General features: G+C 32.3%; 5 protein-coding genes across 5 annotated transcripts; 4 read left to right on the forward strand and 1 right to left on the reverse strand.

Annotated features, from left to right (window-relative positions):
• The first annotated feature begins 1,617 nt into the window (after positions 1-1,617).
• Positions 1,618-2,394, forward strand: LOC123904418 (PHD finger protein PERSISTENT TAPETAL CELL 1-like). Its single transcript, XM_045954085.1, has one exon. The coding sequence runs from the start codon at positions 1,618-1,620 to the stop codon at positions 2,392-2,394; it is 777 nt and encodes a 258-aa protein (XP_045810041.1).
• A 2,814-nt stretch (positions 2,395-5,208) lies between these two features.
• LOC123905014 lies at positions 5,209-8,342 on the forward strand. Its single transcript, XM_045954622.1, has 6 exons — positions 5,209-5,359; positions 5,638-5,721; positions 6,114-6,170; positions 7,080-7,169; positions 7,584-7,792; positions 7,908-8,342. The coding sequence occupies exons 2-6, from the start codon at positions 5,718-5,720 to the stop codon at positions 7,995-7,997; spliced, it is 450 nt and encodes a 149-aa protein (XP_045810578.1). The 5' UTR covers positions 5,209-5,359; positions 5,638-5,717; the 3' UTR covers positions 7,998-8,342.
• Positions 8,343-10,883: 2,541 nt separating this feature from the next.
• LOC123904419 (metacaspase-5-like) lies at positions 10,884-12,403 on the forward strand. Its single transcript, XM_045954086.1, has 2 exons — positions 10,884-11,259; positions 11,877-12,403. The coding sequence occupies exons 1-2, from the start codon at positions 10,884-10,886 to the stop codon at positions 12,401-12,403; spliced, it is 903 nt and encodes a 300-aa protein (XP_045810042.1).
• Positions 12,404-12,760: 357 nt separating this feature from the next.
• LOC123904420 (heat shock cognate 70 kDa protein 2-like) lies at positions 12,761-13,741 on the forward strand (the record flags this gene model as incomplete). The annotated part of the gene is made up of 3 exons (XM_045954089.1): positions 12,761-13,153; positions 13,301-13,410; positions 13,729-13,741. Coding segments are annotated over 3 exons (516 nt in total), but the record flags the coding sequence as incomplete, so codon positions are not given.
• A 1,188-nt stretch (positions 13,742-14,929) lies between these two features.
• On the reverse strand, positions 14,930-18,175 carry LOC123904421 (PHD finger protein MALE STERILITY 1-like). Its single transcript, XM_045954090.1, has 3 exons — positions 18,022-18,175; positions 17,112-17,253; positions 14,930-16,354 (listed from the first exon to the last, which is right to left on the reverse strand). The coding sequence occupies exons 1-3, from the start codon at positions 18,173-18,175 to the stop codon at positions 14,935-14,937; spliced, it is 1,716 nt and encodes a 571-aa protein (XP_045810046.1). The 3' UTR covers positions 14,930-14,934.
• Positions 18,176-18,245: the final 70 nt, after the last annotated feature.

Raw genomic sequence — 18,245 nt, forward strand, 5'->3', positions numbered from 1 at the left:
AACTTTTAGAACTTAAAATCCTTGCTTAGATTGTTTGACTCTTAATCCGGTCCTTCAAATGAGAACGATAAACACGAGAACTGTGTTTTACTTTCTCCAAAGTCTCAAGTTCATATCTACAATGTTCCAAGTGCCTTTTCTTCCACAAGGTAATTTTTTTTAAAGGTCATGCTAAACAGTGCTCCCGAGCACTTGTTAAGCATACCTAAAAATGAAATAAAAAATAAAATTTATATTGAAAAAACAACTTTTTGTATTTTTGAGACATTGAATGCACGCATTTCAAGACATAATTTCTATTTTAACATGCTTAATCAGTGTCCCGGAGACACTGTTTAACATTTTCCTTTTTAAATCTTCAAAATATAGCCAGACATATAATAACTTGACCAAGAGGAAGCATGACTGAAAAAGCACATGGCAAAATGTCACCAGTAAGGAATGCACAAAGTCATGCGCTTGGCATTCATGATACATAATTTCTCTCAAATGTCTCAAAATCAGAGAAATTACATGGTCCTTAAGATATCATAATACTTCAGCTTCAAAATAGTTGACACCGTCTAAGTGATCTAAACACTAAGCTTTAATTTATTAATGTTTACATACAATATCTCAACTCCATAATAGTATTGATCACCTGCGCTATCCTTCTTTGCATCCATGTATCAACATAAAATTCATTCATCCATGTAATAACATAAAATTATGTATCATCCATATTCTATACTAAATTCACTCCCTCCAAATTTGATGTCAACAATATGAATATGTAGAAGTAATATAACTTTGAACAAACATGAGCCATAAGTTCTGACCTCTATTGACATATATATATGTATGACAGCAGGGCCGGTCCCGAGTATTTGGAGGCCCTGTTTGAAAATTTAAGATAGATCTTTAATAAAAATATAATTTTTTTTAAAAGTCATTCTCTATTTAAATTGTAAATAATATAAAAAATAGTTATCATAGTAAATAACATCTAAAAGCGACATATTTTAATCAATGACATTAAAATACATCTTCAATCTAATATCATTATCAACTTTACATTTTCTTGGGGAAAAAAAACTTTCCTCTAATGTTGCTTCTTTTTTTACAATCAACCGCAAGTTATTTATAAAATTAAGAGTGTATTTATTAAATATTTTAATTTTTGAGTTATAAAATATTTTTAGTAGTAACAAAGTCATTAATTTTTTTTTACATATATAAATTTTTTAATAGACCGATATAAACAATTAGACACCCTAAGTATTTGAGGCCCTGTGCGGTGGCTCACTTTGCACACCCACAGGGCCGGCCCTGTGTATGAGCCGGATAAGTCACGCTATACTTCATTTCACATTAAAAATGAACCACATTCTAAGATTTGACTACATAAAATCACAAAAAAGAAGTGTTCATGCACAAAGGCAATAGATCATATACATTAGCAAATGTTTGCAGAAAGGAAAGAACTATATATATGACCTAGACATCCACCTTCTTAAAGTCATATAACATATAATGCTGTGGCCACCAGATAGAGCAACAATGTCCTGAGATCACTAAGCCCCATAGTATTGTTTAGAAGACATTTCTAATGTTTACCCTTGTAATGAAGGGTTGGTTATGAGTAGTAGTAATAAAGTTAAGGACAAGTACAAGATCACAAGGGGTCAACTCATGAAAGACATGATTTGTTTGTATAGATACATACTAATTGACACAAAACCAATTATAGGGTCAGAATTTCTTTCAGCTATACCATTGGCAGCTAGAATAATTCTTGACACTAAATATTATATCAAAGACTATGGAGAGGTTCCTTTGCAAGTTGAAGTAGGATCGGAAGGAAAATTCAATCTTTATTGTACAATTTTGCTGAGGAATGTTAACAATGGAGTACATGATCATGAGTATTATTTGAACAAGGATATGCCAATGACAATTCCAATTCCAATGCCACCTTATGAATGTATCACATTGAAAAGTTGTGCTACAATTAATGACTTAAAGCTAGAAGTTGAAAGGAATTTTATGGAAATCTATTGGGGATTAAAGAGTTTTGTAGTGGAATCTAATGGGAATTTGATGAATGCAAAAGGGAATGAAATGGTTTTTGGGATGATTGAAGTTGGTGGAAAACTTGTACTTGAAGGTTGGAATGGTGGTGACATTGGAATCAATATGGTTGAGCAAATATGTGAAAGGGATCCAAATAAAGGCATTGTTGAGTGCATTTGTGGAACTAAAGAAGATGATGGTGAGAGAATGGTGTCTTGTGATATTTGTGAAATTTGGCAACACACTAGGTGTGTTAGAATTCCAAATGATGAAGAAGTTCCTCATATTTTTCTATGTAAATGGTGTGAGCAAGAAATTGTTCTTTTCCCTTCTTTGCCATAACTATATGAAGCTATTGATTTCTTTGTTGATGTTTAGTCAATCAATGATCTCTTATTCTTATATGATTCAACATTATTTCTTTCCTATTGAGATCTTTTTCTTAGTTATGTTGATTTTTATGTAAATTTGATCTAATTTATGTTTAAATAATAAAAATATTTCTATTTTATTTTATAGTTTATCACATCTATAAACTAGGGATGACAACGGGCGCCCATGGGTGCAGGTTTCACACTTACCAAACCCACACCCGAAATCATCACCCAAACCCAAACCCAAACCCAAAGGCTGTTCGGGTGGCAAAACTACACCCACGCCCACACCCATTGGGTTCGGGTTTTTTCCACCCAAACCCAAACCCGCAACACATTTGAAAATAATTTGCAAATTTAAGAAATTAAATTCCAACATAGACTTTGAATTAAATTACAACTAAAATTAAGGTCTTCCAAGGAAATTCAAACATAGACTTTCAAGAAATTACAACATAGACTTTCAAGAAATTAAATTACAACTAAAATTTAAGGTCTTCCAAGGAAATTGAGAGAGACTATGAGGGTAATTAGGTAATTATAAAATATTTCGGGTGGGTGTATGGGTTTCGGGTGTGGGTTTGACTGATACCAAACCCACACCCATATTATCGGGTGTCACCCAAACCCAGTCAAATCTGGTTTCACCCGTTGACTTGAGTTTGAGTTCGGGTGGGTCTCTCGGGTTTGGGTTTTTTTGTCATCCCTACTATAAACTAGACACTATAGCTATAGGTTTGGCCTAATACCAAAAATTTTGAAATATTAATTGAGAAACAACAAAAAATGAACAAAATTGATTAACAAAAGTGAATATGATGTTGGTAACATGAATTTCTGGCCAATATATATAGTATAGGCATATATAGTATCATATCTGTGGAGTTTTGAGTTTGATCTAAGGTTTCCAAAAGCGATTTACAAAGAGTTTCTCTATGTTAAAGTTTTCAAGTTTTCATAGAATCCTTACAAATATAATGTTATGAGAGAACAATAAAAAGATTAATTGTGCATTAAGCTGCTAAAACATGTTCTACCAGAGATGTAAGCAGACAGTATGCAAACCGGCGAAAAATCAAAATCACTTGAATGTGATGAAGTTCTATTAGACAGCCGACTACTTCACAAGTTGTCTGCCTCAGGAGATTATTGATTGATTAATTACATCTTGTCTTAATAAATTAAACCTCAAATTGGCAAATTTAAAAATAGTATTGCAACAGAACATACAGGTGTTGAGAGGTTCTAGTAAAGTTATCCCCTACATTTTGGAGATTCACACAAACAAGGAGGGCATTCGCGAGACACAAGCTCATATTGAAAGCCAAATGTTAGCTCTGTTGAGATTTGTATAATTCACATTGTCTTAGAAAGTTACTTATTCTGCAAGTAACAGTTTGGTTAGATTCAACTTTCAATCTATTTTCTGGTTTTTCCGCTTTCTGGCTCATAGGCGCGTTCTGCACCAGAGACTTTGTGTGTGCGCGCTTGGTTTGATCATTGTGCTGCGCTAACAAGCACTTCACCTAAAACAATTTCTCAATTAGAAAAAAAGTGAAATATAATTCATTAGTACAATGATGCAGCTCATTACAGTCTAGTGCAAGCAATTCACAATATAAAAGTCACCCTAATATTAACAAAAATATGAATGTCCAGAACATTTCAGACAACTGATATAACATTATATTATGAAAAGAATAGTAACCTTACTGCCCATCCCTACAAATCACATCATAGAGAACCATTTAAATTAATCAAAAGAAGAGTAACCTTTTTCTCTATTTTAAAGACTTCCAAATTGACCGGACTCCATTTTGCAATATTCTGTTTGGGCAGAATTTATTGCATCTGCATATATGGTTCTATTCATACACAAGGTAAACTACCTGCAATTTTGTAAAACAATAGTATTTTAAAAAAAAATATAAAATGGAATTAAAGGGTGCAGATCACGCCATTGCTCATGTGAATGACCCCAACCTTGTCTTTCTATCTCTTCCCCTTGAATTTGACGCAAACAAACAACACTTTTGAAGTGTTTCAACAATGTGGCGTAGAGTATAGTATGTAAAATATTGATTTATATCGCAGTATAACCCTAGTGATTGCTTCCTTCCGTCCTCAACAACAATCTCTCTTATCTTCTCAACAAGAACTTTGTTTGAGATGTTGACTTCAAACTTGTTGATTGTGGAAATAAGTGTGTCGGTAAAATAGGCAAAATGTTTCTTTCTAACATCACAATATTTAGCTCCAGTCGTTTCATAACTCTGACAAGTGGAGATTAATGTCCCAAGTCAACGACAATTTGACGGGTCAACAAGTTTTAGATCTAGTTCACTCTCTTTGGTGCTGAAATTTTGTAAGTTATAGGGAATTGAGTACTATTTCCAACGATTTGCGTTGCTCCTTCGAGAAGTGCGCATGAACAACAACAATCTGCTATAAACGTAAACGAACAACCCTGTGGAAGTGGTTCAACAATCTGGCGGAGAGTATAGTCTGTAAAATGTTAATTTAAACAGTTTAAATATATACATTCAATGATTTCAAATATTTTTATGTTTCAATTCAATCAATGCAATTATGTATAGTTCCTACTCCTTTACGAATCAAACGTACCTTAAGAATGAAATTTCTATCCACCGGATTACTTGAAAAAGAAAAAAAAAGTTAGATGGGCCATTATAGTTTGTATTGGGCCGGGCGCGGGCGGGTAAGCATTATATAATATTTTTGGTTTGCATATATATCATATTATTATTATTATTATCTCCCGCGAACCCCAATCAAGCAAGCGCGTTCTTCACTCACCAATATCTGCATTCATTCTGCACTCATCTCTCTCTCTCTCTCTCTCTCTCTCTCTCTCTCTCTCAATCCAGTTCCTGCTTCGTTTTCAAATCATTATTTCCCTTTTTCACTTTCAGGTATTTTCATTCATTCTTTTCCAAATCTACTTCTTAATTTAATAATAATAATCTCTTATGTGGTGTTGCATGGAAGAATTAGGGTTTATATATAAGCTTTTATTTTCATGAAATTAAATCCTCAATCGCACTAAATATGAGAATCTGTTTTCTTATGGTTCAAAATTTTCAAATCTTTTACGATTTTTTGGGATTAGGGTTTAAAACTTTTTTAATTCAACGAACGTGTTTTCATCAAATTGAGTTTTTGCCTAACAATTTTGTTCTTTCATTGTTAGTTGTTCTATCCGTTGGAGGAATTTAAAGGAACGTACGTTGCCACCGCCCGATTCTCTACTCAATCAGACAATCACCACAAATGGGTAACTCAAATCACCTCTGTTTTGTAATGTTGTATTATTAATACATTAATCAATTGCAGATACAATTCATCCATATTCCATCTCTTATGGTTTAGATATTATTCACTTTAGAACCTTATGAACAAGAAGATAGATACAATTCTGTTTGCTTTTCCTATTTTATGAAAATGCAAGCTCTCGATTGATTCAGTGCTAATATATGGACATATGTTGGTTATGTTTGTTTTGCCATTGCTGCCGGATACAATTCATCAGTTGTTGCTGTTTTTTCTGTCTTCTATTGTGTTTTTGGCAGCATTTGGCTGTTGTGCCTTTTTTTTTTTTTTTTTACTTTTAGCCAAATTAAAATATCCTCACCCGTTGTTTTCTTATTTGATCAAAACAATAAACAGAAGTTGCTTGGAAGCGGAGCATAGATGAAGAGCCTCATGCTGAGAAACAAGTAGAAAGTAAGTTTTACTCGATGCTGTATTAATATGTTCTTTGCAGTTGATTTAATTTTCACTTCATCCATCTGTTATGATTTATATTTTGACTTTAGAACCACAATTCTTTTTTCTTTACTGTTTTATCAAAATGCTAGCTCTTGATTTAGTGTTAATATGCACATAAGTTGGTTATGTTTATCTTGCTATTGTTGCCAGACTTAGAAACTGATCCCATTTCATTCTATAATTTATTTTGGTGCTGTTTAGTCTGTCCTGTCCCCTATTATGTTTTTGGCTTTTTGATAAATAAATGCATTTGGCTGTTGTATTAATACATTATTTGCAGTAGAATTGACTTGCATTTCATCCATGTTCCATTTTTTTTAATTTTTTTTTTGGTTTACAATGAGCTGGGAATCAAACCTAGGACCTATAGCGTACCACCAAAACCCCTCACCACTAGACCAAATCTAGCGGCTTATCCATGTTCCATTTCTTATTGTAAAATATGTAAAACTGCGTGTCTAAAAGAAGGTCACGCGCCTTCTATTTATAATGATGCTGCAACAATTACATTCAATGTCTAGGAAGTTGTAATGACTAGGAATACTAACAATTAGCCTAGGATGTTGTAAAATCAAAGAATAGTAAAAACACACCGACTTTTAACACTTATGATTTAGATATTGACTTTAGAACCTTGTGATGATGATGCCATTCTGTTTACTTGTTTTATGAAAATGCAAGCTCTTGATTTGGTGTTGATATATGCACGTTTGGTTATGTTTATCTTGCCATTTTCGCCAGACTTGGAAGATGTTTTTGGCTGTTTGATGTATCACTTCACTGTTGTGTCTGTCTTTTTCTTTTTTAACTTTCAGCCATATTAAAATATCCTCACCCTTGCGTTTCTTATTTGATCAAAACCAGGAGTTGTTAAGAAGCAAAAGGTAGAGACCATAGAGGGAAAACCTCATGTGACAACCTACCCGATTCTTGCTGAGAAGCAAGAAGTAGAAAGTAAGTTTTACTCGATGTTCTAATGTTGTATTAATATGTTCTTTGCGGTTGAATTATTTTGCACTTCATATCCATCTATTATGTTTTAGATTTTGACTTTAGAACCATGGGATGATACAATTCTTTTTACTTCACTGTTTTGTGAAAATGCTAGCTCTTGATTGAGTTTTTTTTTTTTTTTTTTTTTTTTGACAGCTCTTGATTGAGTGTTTTAGATTATGTTTATCATGTTATTGTTGAAAAACTGAGCCCATTTCGTTCTTTATTATCTATATTGTTTTTTTTTTTGGCTGTTTGATATATTTATTTGACTGTTGAGCCTTTAAATTTTCTTTTTTAACTTTCAGCCATATGAAAATATCCTCACCCTTGCGTTTCTTATTTGATCAAAACAATAAATAAATAAATAAACAGATGCTAAGAAGCCCCATTCAAAAAACAAAAACGAAGAAGTTGTTAAGCCAGAAGTAGAAGTTGCTAAGGTAGAGAGCTCAGAGGGCTCAAATGAGTCTTTTGATCTTGATAAGGTAGAGAGCTCAGAGTGCTCAGATGAGGATTTTGATCTCGATCGTGCTACTTACGGGCAATGGGTGGAATGGTCTCCTTGCAATGATTTTGATGAGGCAAGTTTTTCTAGAACGTCTCAACAAAGTTTGTGTGGCCTTTAGCAATGCTTTAGATTTTTCACAAATTTATTTTATGTGTATGTTTCAACTCTTTATTTTCGATCTCTAACAGGATGAATATTATGCAAGATGGGCACAGATGAAGACTACGATTAGTGCTGATAGCAACATTGACGATGATATGAGTTCGGAAGATGAATGATTACAGAAGTGGGAAGAAGAATGAGGACCGAGAAAGAAAAGCAATTTTTAATGCAGTAGTTTTTAAAGTACTTTTGGTTATTAGTATCTTATGTTGTTGGCCAGAGAATTGTATTATCTCTATTTAGGATAGTTGTCGATATCGTGTTGTGTTTAGAGAAGACTGTTGTGAAATTAGTTATGATTAATTATTAGTAGCTTGGCAGTACTGTTGTGATTTTTTTAGTATCTTGTGTTGGCCTGAGAATTGTATTATCTCTATTTGTAGGATACTTTTCAAATGTTGTGTTTAGAGAAGACTAAATTTTTACTAGTAGCTTACTGTTGATTAGTCGATGTCTTTAAATAAATTTTTGTTGCAAATTAGTTTGAATTGTTGCCTCATAGTGGATGGAGTGATGACACATTGCTTTGCAGTTTTCCATTCCAAAGATAAATAATTAAGGGAATTTCTTCCGCAACTTGTGAATGTTGTGAAAATGCAAAATTTGAAAAAACACCGTTCTTTACTTTATTATTTGAACTGTGTTTGTTCTTCGCTTATGACATGAAATTTCAACAATTTTACTATATATGAGAAACACATCCAATTTTTTAGAGTTATCAATCAAGTATTAACTTGACTAAATTGAATATTTGATCTTTTAACTTATTTATTAGTTTTATGTTGATTTCTTATTTAATTATAGCCCTTAACTTTAATTTATGTTGATCCAAAACGACATGCATTTCTTGCATTTAAAGTGAAAGAAGAATTATTTTTTTGACAAAGTGAAAGAAGAATTAAAAGAAGCTAAATTGGTAAAACTAAACCATAAATTAGCTGGTAGCTAATACCTTGTAAGAATATCTTAGCTAATACTACCTTGTAACTTTTTTTCACGGTTATATTTAGTATATTATAGAAAATTTTCTTGCAGAAATTTATTTTTTTAATAAGGGATGAGGTTCTGATTAATTTTAGGCTTTAATGCAGTTTTGATCCTCCTATTTTGAAAAACTTGAATTTTTAATCCCCTATTTTAAAAGTCAACTTTTTGATCCCCTATTTTAGTTTTTTTGGAGTTTTAGTTCCCCAACTCATTTTGATTAATTTTTGATGACGTGTTAAGTTTATGAATGACGTGGCGGTGTCCATGTTTAACAAACATATTCCATGTCATTAATTTTGTTTCTTTAATTCAAATATTATATTTTAAAAATATTAAAATAATAAAATAATAAAATAATCCTTATTATTATTATTATTATTATTATTATTATTATTATTTATCAATAAGATAGGTTGGTGACAATAAAGTAAGTAACTGATTTTTATATCCTAGCTTTCTCGGGTTTTCCTACATCCATTTCCTTTAAAAGCTTCTAAAAATTGAATACTTCCTACACTCCTTCATTTACAACAAGCAAAAAAGAAGCATATAGAATATTTCTTTGCAAGTCAACATACTTTTGATTTGATTTGATGTAGACACATCAATGTATGAATGAGACTTTTTTTTTATGCAAAGACTTGTTGGCTCCATCCTCCATACATCTATTTTGGTGAATACATACATAGATATTAATTAGATAAAAGTTTGTTTTTTTATGTAAAGACTTGTTGGCTCCATCCTCCATACATCAATGCATGTTTCTTTTGTCCCTTCATATTAAATACTTTGGTTAGGGTAAACAGAAAAATGTAAGAAAATAAAAGAAAACTAGTGTTTGTTTGTTGCCACATGAGAACAAAACCAATTTTATGCGAAATACATGCAACATTCACATACCTGCCACAGAAAACAAAGTGACACAAGCTATAGTAGAACAATCTAAAATAATTCCTTAAAGATATTTTTGGTTTTACATTGTTGGTCGTTTAAAGGAAAAAAAGATCGAATAGGTATCTTAAAGAAAAAAAAAGAAGATATGAATAGGTCCCTTAAAGACATATCTGTTAATCAGTTTGGTTCCTTAAATACATCTCCGTTAATCAGTTTGGTCCTCGAATCGGGATCCTCCCTACCAAGTTTAGTGTTATAATCACTACTAAATCAACTAACGATCGGTGTTGAGTTTTTTAACTTGTATATTAAATTAATTAATATAGTTTGAAAATAATTTTTTATACATAAGAGAAAATAAATTTGAAAAAAACAAATTGAGAGACTTGAAAACAAAGTGTAAATGAGTTGGCCAAATCACAGGTGTTGGTTTGGTTTCCAAAATGTAGAATGATGGTTTGAGTTTTTCATAGCATTGCAGTGCCTATATCCACAATTGTTGTCTCTTAGCTAAAGACATTGTGAGAGTATAATCCCAATTATGGTTTTTGTGGGACAGAAAAAGTAGAAAACTTTTCAAAGAGGGTTAATTTGGTCTAAGCAAGTGAATATTAAGAGGTACTGTACTACATTTGAGAGGTGGACAGAAACCTGCTATGCTGCATTGCCAATGCCACCCTCCTCTTACGTATTGAAGAATCACAAAAGCACTTCCCACAACAACAAACAACACCATAAAAATTCCTTCTTTCATTTCACACTTCTTACAACCCTAAATCTCACTTGTTACCTCCATTTTATTTTTCTTTATATATGTTCAACTCTCAACTACTCATCTGTCTTATTATACCTCCATAATCACATGAGACTATCTTACTTACTTTTACAATCTTCAACAATTCCTTCAACTATTATATATATGTGACTTTTACAATCTTCACTAGCTTATATATTGTTGCTTGGTTTGCTTCAACTATTATCTGATTTTTTTTTATCTCTCTCTCAGATCTCAACTCCTTTTCATCTCTATATATAAAGTTCCAACTTTTGAGGGTTATGTATATCTTTTCCTTTGGGGATTTCAAGTTTTGAGCTTGGGAAGCTTATCACTTGTTGCAAGAATGGATAAGAAGAAGAAGAAGAAAAAGAAGGCACTTATAGTTGGTCTTTCATATAGAGATGATCCTGTTAGAACCCTTATGAGGGGTCCTATTAACTCAGCAGTATATCTTAAAAAACTTTTAATGAAAGAGTTTGAGTTTTCTCAAAAGGACATAACACTTGTTACTGATGCATTGGGTAAAACTCCAACAGATAAAGAAATAATAAATCATTTGCTAAATCTGCTAGCAAATGCACAACCTGGAGACATTTTTCTTTTCTACTACATCGGGCACGGGGGTCGCCGAGAATCAAAGGAGTACAATAATAACTCTGGTTATATTGAATACATCTCTCTTGGAAAAAATGCTGAGGGGGTCAAAACTTTTATATCCGGTATATTTTGTCTTCACTAAAATATTTTAACTGTGCATTTGATTTTTTCTCATTTAAAAATTATATTTACTAATGTTGAGCTTGTGTGATATTTGGTTTGATGTGGTAGTTTTTTTTTTTTTTTTTTTTTTTCAGTGTTAGTTATAAAGATGATTATTTTTAATGTCATTTAAATAAAAGATAATTTTTATTATCATTTTTCGTATTTTATTTTTATTAGAGGTTTATTTTTAATATTCGAGCAAGGTCTCTAAGTAGTTAGGATTTTTTTTTATAAGCATCTAAGTAGTTAGCATTGACCCTGACTATTATATGTAATTTAACAAATTTTTTTGGGCCTTTGAGATTTTTTTAGGTTAAAGTTGTTGATTGTGATCGAAGAAATTTATAAAATAAAGTGATGTTTGAAGTTTTAAATTTAGCTCAAATGAGTTTTTTAGGAATACATGTAAAACTGATGAAAATATTGAATTTTGATTCGATTGATTTTAAATTGATTTGTACAATGTCCTGTTAAGAAAATTAATGTGAGAATAATTGCATTGATTGATTTGAAACCATAAAAATATTTGAAATTACATGTATATATTTATATCGTTTAAATTAATATTTTACAGACAATACTCTCCGCCATATCGTTGAACCACTTCCACAGGGTTGTTCGTTTACCTTTATGGCAGATTGTTGTTGTTCGGGCGCACTTCTCGAAGGAGCAACGGAAATCTTTGGAAGTAGTACTCAATTCCCCGTGACAGACAAAATTCCGGCACCAATGACTGAACATCTGGATCTAAAACGTGTTGACTTGTCAAATTGCCGTAAACTCGGGATATTATTCTCCGCTTGTCAGAGTTTTGAAACAACTGGCGGTAAATATTGTGATGTCAAAAGGAAACAGGTTGCCTATTTTACCGACACGGTGATTGCCATAATCAACAAGTTTGGAGTCAACATCTCCAACAGATTTCTATTTGAGAAGATAAAAGAGGCATATGTTGAGGACGGAAAGGAACAGTCACCGGGGTTATACTGTGATATAAGTCAGGTGGATTTGTTATTTTTAAGTCTTGAAGAGGCGGAAACAAGTCAGCTTCCTGAAAATAGTGAGCAAGCTAAATTGACGGATAATCAACCGAGGGAATGATTGTATCAAATTCAAGGGGAATAGATAGAAAGACAAGGTTACTCTTCTTTTGATTAATTCAAATTGTTCTCTAGGTCTGTAATTTTGACTTCTATGGTGTGATTTGTAATGATGGGAAGTAAGGACTGGGGAAGCTATTCTATGCCGAAGTGCGAGTACATAAGAGAGGTGGTTTTAGATGTGCTGGAGGAGGCATACAATACAACATGAGCGCAAAAGGTTTATATTTCTTCAAGATGTAATTTCTTTCAAATTACTTGTAGTGGCGAAATATGGTGAAGATGTGTTGGGTAAGGCGAAGCTGGATGCGGAAGATGCTAGGACAGGGGCTTTCACTTGGTTAAATTGCTGGTGTAACTTGATTATATTTATTTATTTGGCCAGAAGAACAAGTTTGCAATTACTAATGACAAGGGTAGGCTCTCAAAGGAGGAGATTGAGAAGAAGGTACAAGAAGCTGAGAAGTACAAATCGGAGGACGAGGAACACAAGAAGAAGGTGGAGGCCAAGAATGCTCTTGAGAACTATGCCTATAACATGAGGAACACAATCAAGGATGACAACATTGCTTCTAAGTTGTCTGCTGATGATAAGAAGAAGATTGAAGATGCTATCGAGCATGCAATTCAATGGCTGGATGGAAACCAACTTGCAGAGGCTGATGAATTTGAAGACAATAATGAATTGAAGCATCAAGTATGCTATTGGGTGATTATAGTAAATCACAAATTTTATGATGCCAAGCAAAGTGTATTTTCTTCTACCACGTATGATTTTCCTAAGTGATATACTCCATGTTTGCATTATTTGGAGGCATACTATTTTTCTTCCTTTTTGTCATTCTGTGATATTTTAAACGTGCAAGATTATTAATGTAAATACGCTTGACAATTGCAGATTCCACACTTGAGGCCTACAGAGTACAAGAGATCAAGGTTGCCTAGAAACCGTAGGACTGTTAACTGTGCATATGGTGGTGTTTTGTCTGGAGGTGCTGTTAGGGAAAGGTTTGTATGCTAACCTTTTAAAGTCTGTTATAACTTTCACGGTCATTTATTTGGTTCAATTGCGGGTGGAATTTGATTATATTTGTCTCTGGTTCTATAATCCCAATTATTTGGTTTGGTTTTAAAATACTATTGTTTTACAAAATTGCAGGTAGTTTACCTTGTGTATGAATGGAACCATATATGCAGATGCAATAAATTTTGCCCAAACAGAATATTGCAAAATGGAGTCCAGTCAATTTGGAAGTCTTTAAAATAGAGAAAAAGGTTACTCTTCTTTTGATTAATTTAAATGGTTCTCTATGATGTGATTTGTAGGGATGGGCAGTAAGGTTACTATTCTTTTCATAATATAATGTTATATCAGTTGTCTGAAATGTTCTGGACATTCATATTTTTGTTAATATTAGGGTGACTTTTATATTGTGAATTGCTTGCACTAGACTGTAATGAGCTGCTTCATTGTACTAATGAATTATATTTCACTTTTTTTCTAATTGAGAAATTGTTTTAGGTGAAGTGCTTGTTAGCGCATCACAATGATCAAACCAAGCGCGCACACACAAAGTCTCTGGTGCAGAACGCGCCTATGAGCCAGAAAGCAGAAAAACCAGAAAATAGATTGAAAGTTGAATCTAACCAAACTGTTACTTGCAGAATAAGTAACTTTCTAAGACAATGTGAATTATACAAATCTCAACAGAGCTAACATTTGGTTTTCAATATGAGCTTGTGTCTCGCGAATGCCCTCCTTGTTTGTGTGAATCTCCAAAATGTAGGGGATAACTTTACTAGAACCTCTCAACACCTGTATGTTCTGTTGCAATACTATTTTTAAATTTGCCAATTTGAGGTTTAATTTATTAAGACAAGATGTAATTAATCAATCAACAATCTCCTGAGGCAGACAACTTGTGAAGTAGTCGGCTGTCTAATAGAACTTCATCACATTCAAGTGATTTGGATTTTTCGCCGGTTTGCATACTGTCTGCTTACATCTCTGGTAGAACATGTTTTAGCAGCTTAATGCACAATTAATCTTTTTATTGTTCTCTCATAACATTATATTTGTAAGGATTCTATGAAAACTTGAAAACTTTAACATAGAGAAACTCTTTGTAAATCGCTTTTGGAAACCTTAGATCAAACTCAAAACTCCACAGATATGATACTATATATGCCTATACTATATATATTGGCCAGAAATTCATGTTACCAACATCATATTCACTTTTGTTAATCAATTTTGTTCATTTTTTGTTGTTTCTCTTTCTCAATTAATATTTCAAAATTTTTGGTATTAGGCCAAACCTATAGCTATAGTGTCTAGTTTATAGATGTGATAAACTATAAAATAAAATAGAAATATTTTTATTATTTAAACATAAATTAGATCAAATTTACATAAAAATCAACATAACTAAGAAAAAGATCTCAATAGGAAAGAAATAATGTTCAATCATATAAGAATAAGAGATCATTGATTGACTAAACATCAACAAAGAAATCAATAGCTTCATATAGTTATGGCAAAGAAGGGAAAAGAACAATTTCTTGCTCACACCTTTTACATAGAAAAATATGAGGAACTTCTTCATCATTTGGAATTCTAACACACCTAGTGTGTTGCCAAATTTCACAAATATCACAAGACACCATTCTCTCACCATCATCTTCTTTAGTTCCACAAATGCACTCAACAATGCCTTTATTTGGATCCCTTTGCTCAACCATATTGATTCCAATGTCACCACCATTCCAACCTTCAAGTACAAGTTTTCCACCAACTTCAATCATCCCAAAAACCATTTCATTCCCTTTTGCATTCATCAAATTCCCATTAGATTCCACTACATAACTCTTTAATCCCCAATAGATTTCCCTAAAATTCCTTTCAACTTCTATCTTTAAGTCATTAATTGTAGCACAACTTTTCAATGTGATACATTCATAAGGTGGCATTGGAATTGGAATTGGAATTGTCATTGGCATATCCTTGTTCAAATAATACTCATGATCATGTACTACATTGTTAACATTCCTCAACAAAATTGTACAATAAAGATTGAATTTTCCTTCTGATCCTACTTCAACTTGCAAAGGAACCTCTCCATAGTCTTTGATAAAATATTTAGTGTCAAGAATTATTCTAGCTGCCAATGGTATAGCTGAAAGAAATTCTAACCCTATAATTGGTTTTGTGTCAATTAGTATGTATTTATACAAACAAATCATGTCTTTCATGAGTTGACCCTTTGTGATCTTGTACTTGTCCTTAACTTTATTACTACTACTCATAACCAACCCTTCATTAAAAGGGTAAGCATTAGAAATGTCTTCTAAACAATACTCCAAAACTTTGGTAACCGGATTCAAACTTCGACGAACCAAGTAGTTTCCAACAATGTGGTTTCCTAGCGACTTCAAAACAAAATCCAACAAACCAGTGTCGCCAATGTAAGCACGTGCGGCATCCCTAACTTCTTGTCTTGAAATCCACCTGAATTCCATTCTTTTTAAGGCCTCGACAATGACCCTTGTTGCCATTTCGATCCTTTTAGGTGACCAACGACAATTTGTTTCGACTAAAGCACTTGTGTTGTAGGAACTAATGGATGTTTCGCGTGGAAGCCGTGACTTGAGCTCTAACATGTAGTGAAATAAGTCACCAAGTGTGATAAGAGAGTGATCAGAAAGTGTTTGGTACCTTGAGAAGATTAATGGGATTTCATGATTGAAATTTGCAATGTGATGTGTGAGTAAGTATAGTGGCATGCTTCTTATTGCTTCTATGGCTTTTTGGTACATTGATTGTGTTACACCAAAACATCCTCGACCAAATTTATATCCCCAACGACCAAACCATGGCTCACTGTATGCTATTCCATTCACAAGTCTCAATTCCATGCCTCTTTTTTGTGATGTGTCATTCAAACTCACTTTCCTATCATGTTTTGTACAAATTAATAATTAGTCTTTGTTAGTTATACACTTTTTTTTTTAATTAAGTAGTCACTAGGCTTAGAATTTTACCTTTTTGTTAGTAACTTAGTCTGAGAATTTAACTCACATTGAGGAACTATCTACTAAGTTCAAATTTTCTCACAAACAGTTGTAAGTTTTTTGTATAAACCGGATATTTTCTAAGTGCAATTATAAAGACTAATTCTTCGAATTGGGTAGGACAATATAGGGTGACAAATCTCACCCTCAAGAGAATAGTTGTAAATTGGTAATTAAGGTCCCTTTTAATTTGACTTATTTTTGAGCTTATTAAAATAACATATGCAAATAAATAAATTTTTATGTTAATTCATAAGTGTCCGCAATAAAAAAATTGTATAAACTATTTTTTCATAAATTATTTTGAAAAAACTTATAATAATACATAAAAACTTATTACCCGCAGAAACTTTCCGGTGGGCATCCCAGCCCTTCATTTAATTTTGACCATAAAAAATAACACATGATCAATGGTTATTATTACCTGCAGAAACTTTCCAATAGAGAGGATCTACTCAGGTGATCATCTATCATGTTTTTTTTTTTTGTTTTTTGTTTCAATTATTTTAAAATATTAACTATACTAGTACATTATCAAAATATAAACTCAATCTTCTAAAACTCTCCTCTCAAAACCAACCCGTAAACCACAAATTTAACATATTAGTAGTAATTAAAAGTATGTGAAATGAACTAACCTTGCTTGCAATCCATTGCACAAACGATTCCAAAACTCCATAATTTGATTCCCACCCAAATTGGAACCAGTTTCCAAGCCATTAACACATAACAAATGTCCAAATCCATTAGAGTGAAATACACCATGCATCATATGTCCCTCTAAAAAATAAAAAATATATATTTATCTAAATTGTACAAACAATTGCTCAATATCATAAAATTTACCAACAACTGAATTTGTATTAAATTTTTTAGCAATTCTTCTCTCGGTGTAAGTAATGTCATAATTAGTTTGAAATTCATTTTCTATCTTGTTTCTCAAACTATTTTTCACAATCTTCATAATAGAAAATAATCTAGCAAACAATCAGAACTAACTTAATTGAATTTGGACTTTAGTAGTGTATAATATATATTATCAAAGTATTTTAAAGTAAATTGTTACAATTACTATGTTGTGGGTACATGTTTTGTACGAAACGGTAGTTACTAATCTTTAAACACATCTATCAAATATCAATTTATGTGTACATATATATCAATAACAAGTATATGAAAAAAAAAAAATACGACAAGAGGGGGCCTCATCCCCTACTTGTCCCCTTATGTCCGTCCGGTGTTGAGGTTATTTCTCTAGAACTCAAGTTGGGAATAAGGTTTAGAAAATTTCTCTTCCTCCCCCGACTCTCTTTTTCCCCTAAGTTTCACTTGAAAGGCAAGAAATGCAAGACTTTGTTTGGGAAGCCAAATAAGCTAGCTTATAAGCTAAATGTGTTTTTGGTTGCCATCTAAAAAAGTGTTCCAATTAACCAAATAAAATTAACTATTTAAATAATTTAGAGTGCTTAAGAAACATGAGATTTGGGTTGTATGCATGTCATATTTTTTATAATCCGGATAAATTTGACTGTCAAATCAAGAACAAACCGTTCAAATTTAAAGCAGATCTATTATTTTTATTAAACTGTTTTAAATCTAGATTGTCTAATTTTGATTGGATGGTCAAATTTATCCTGATTGCAGCACTGTATGCAATCGAAAAACATGAGTGTGTTAGAAGCTGACCGAAATCCAAAAACATCAGCGCGTTAGAAGCTAGACGAAACTTTTTAGAGAATAAACTTCACCTTTTTTTTTTAGGTGAAGTAGCT

The sequence above is a fragment of the Trifolium pratense genome, linkage group LG2 (assembly GCF_020283565.1).
Source record: "Trifolium pratense cultivar HEN17-A07 linkage group LG2, ARS_RC_1.1, whole genome shotgun sequence".
NCBI lineage: Eukaryota > Viridiplantae > Streptophyta > Magnoliopsida > Fabales > Fabaceae > Trifolium > Trifolium pratense.

Bases quoted from the DNA above. Each gene is read 5' to 3' on its own strand.
- LOC123904418 (XM_045954085.1), top strand. From the start codon at position 1,618: ATGAGTAGTAGTAATAAAGTTAAGGACAAGTACAAGATCACAAGGGGT.
- LOC123905014 (XM_045954622.1), top strand. The intron at 7,170-7,583 runs GTAAGTTTTACT...ATAAATAAACAG, and splicing joins TGAGAAGCAAGAAGTAGAAA to ATGCTAAGAAGCCCCATTCA. The intron at 7,793-7,907 runs GCAAGTTTTTCT...GATCTCTAACAG, and splicing joins CTTGCAATGATTTTGATGAG to GATGAATATTATGCAAGATG.
- LOC123904419 (XM_045954086.1), top strand. From the start codon at position 10,884: ATGGATAAGAAGAAGAAGAAGAAAAAGAAGGCACTTATAGTTGGTCTT. The intron at 11,260-11,876 runs GTATATTTTGTC...AATATTTTACAG, and splicing joins GGTCAAAACTTTTATATCCG to ACAATACTCTCCGCCATATC.
- LOC123904421 (XM_045954090.1), bottom strand. From the start codon at position 18,175: ATGTTTTTGGATTTCGGTCAGCTTCTAACACACTCATGTTTTTCGATT. The intron at 17,254-18,021 runs GTTTGTTCTTGA...TTTATTTTTTAG, and splicing joins ATCTGCTTTAAATTTGAACG to AGGGACATATGATGCATGGT. The intron at 16,355-17,111 runs GTTAGTTCATTT...AAAACATGATAG, and splicing joins TGCAATGGATTGCAAGCAAG to GAAAGTGAGTTTGAATGACA.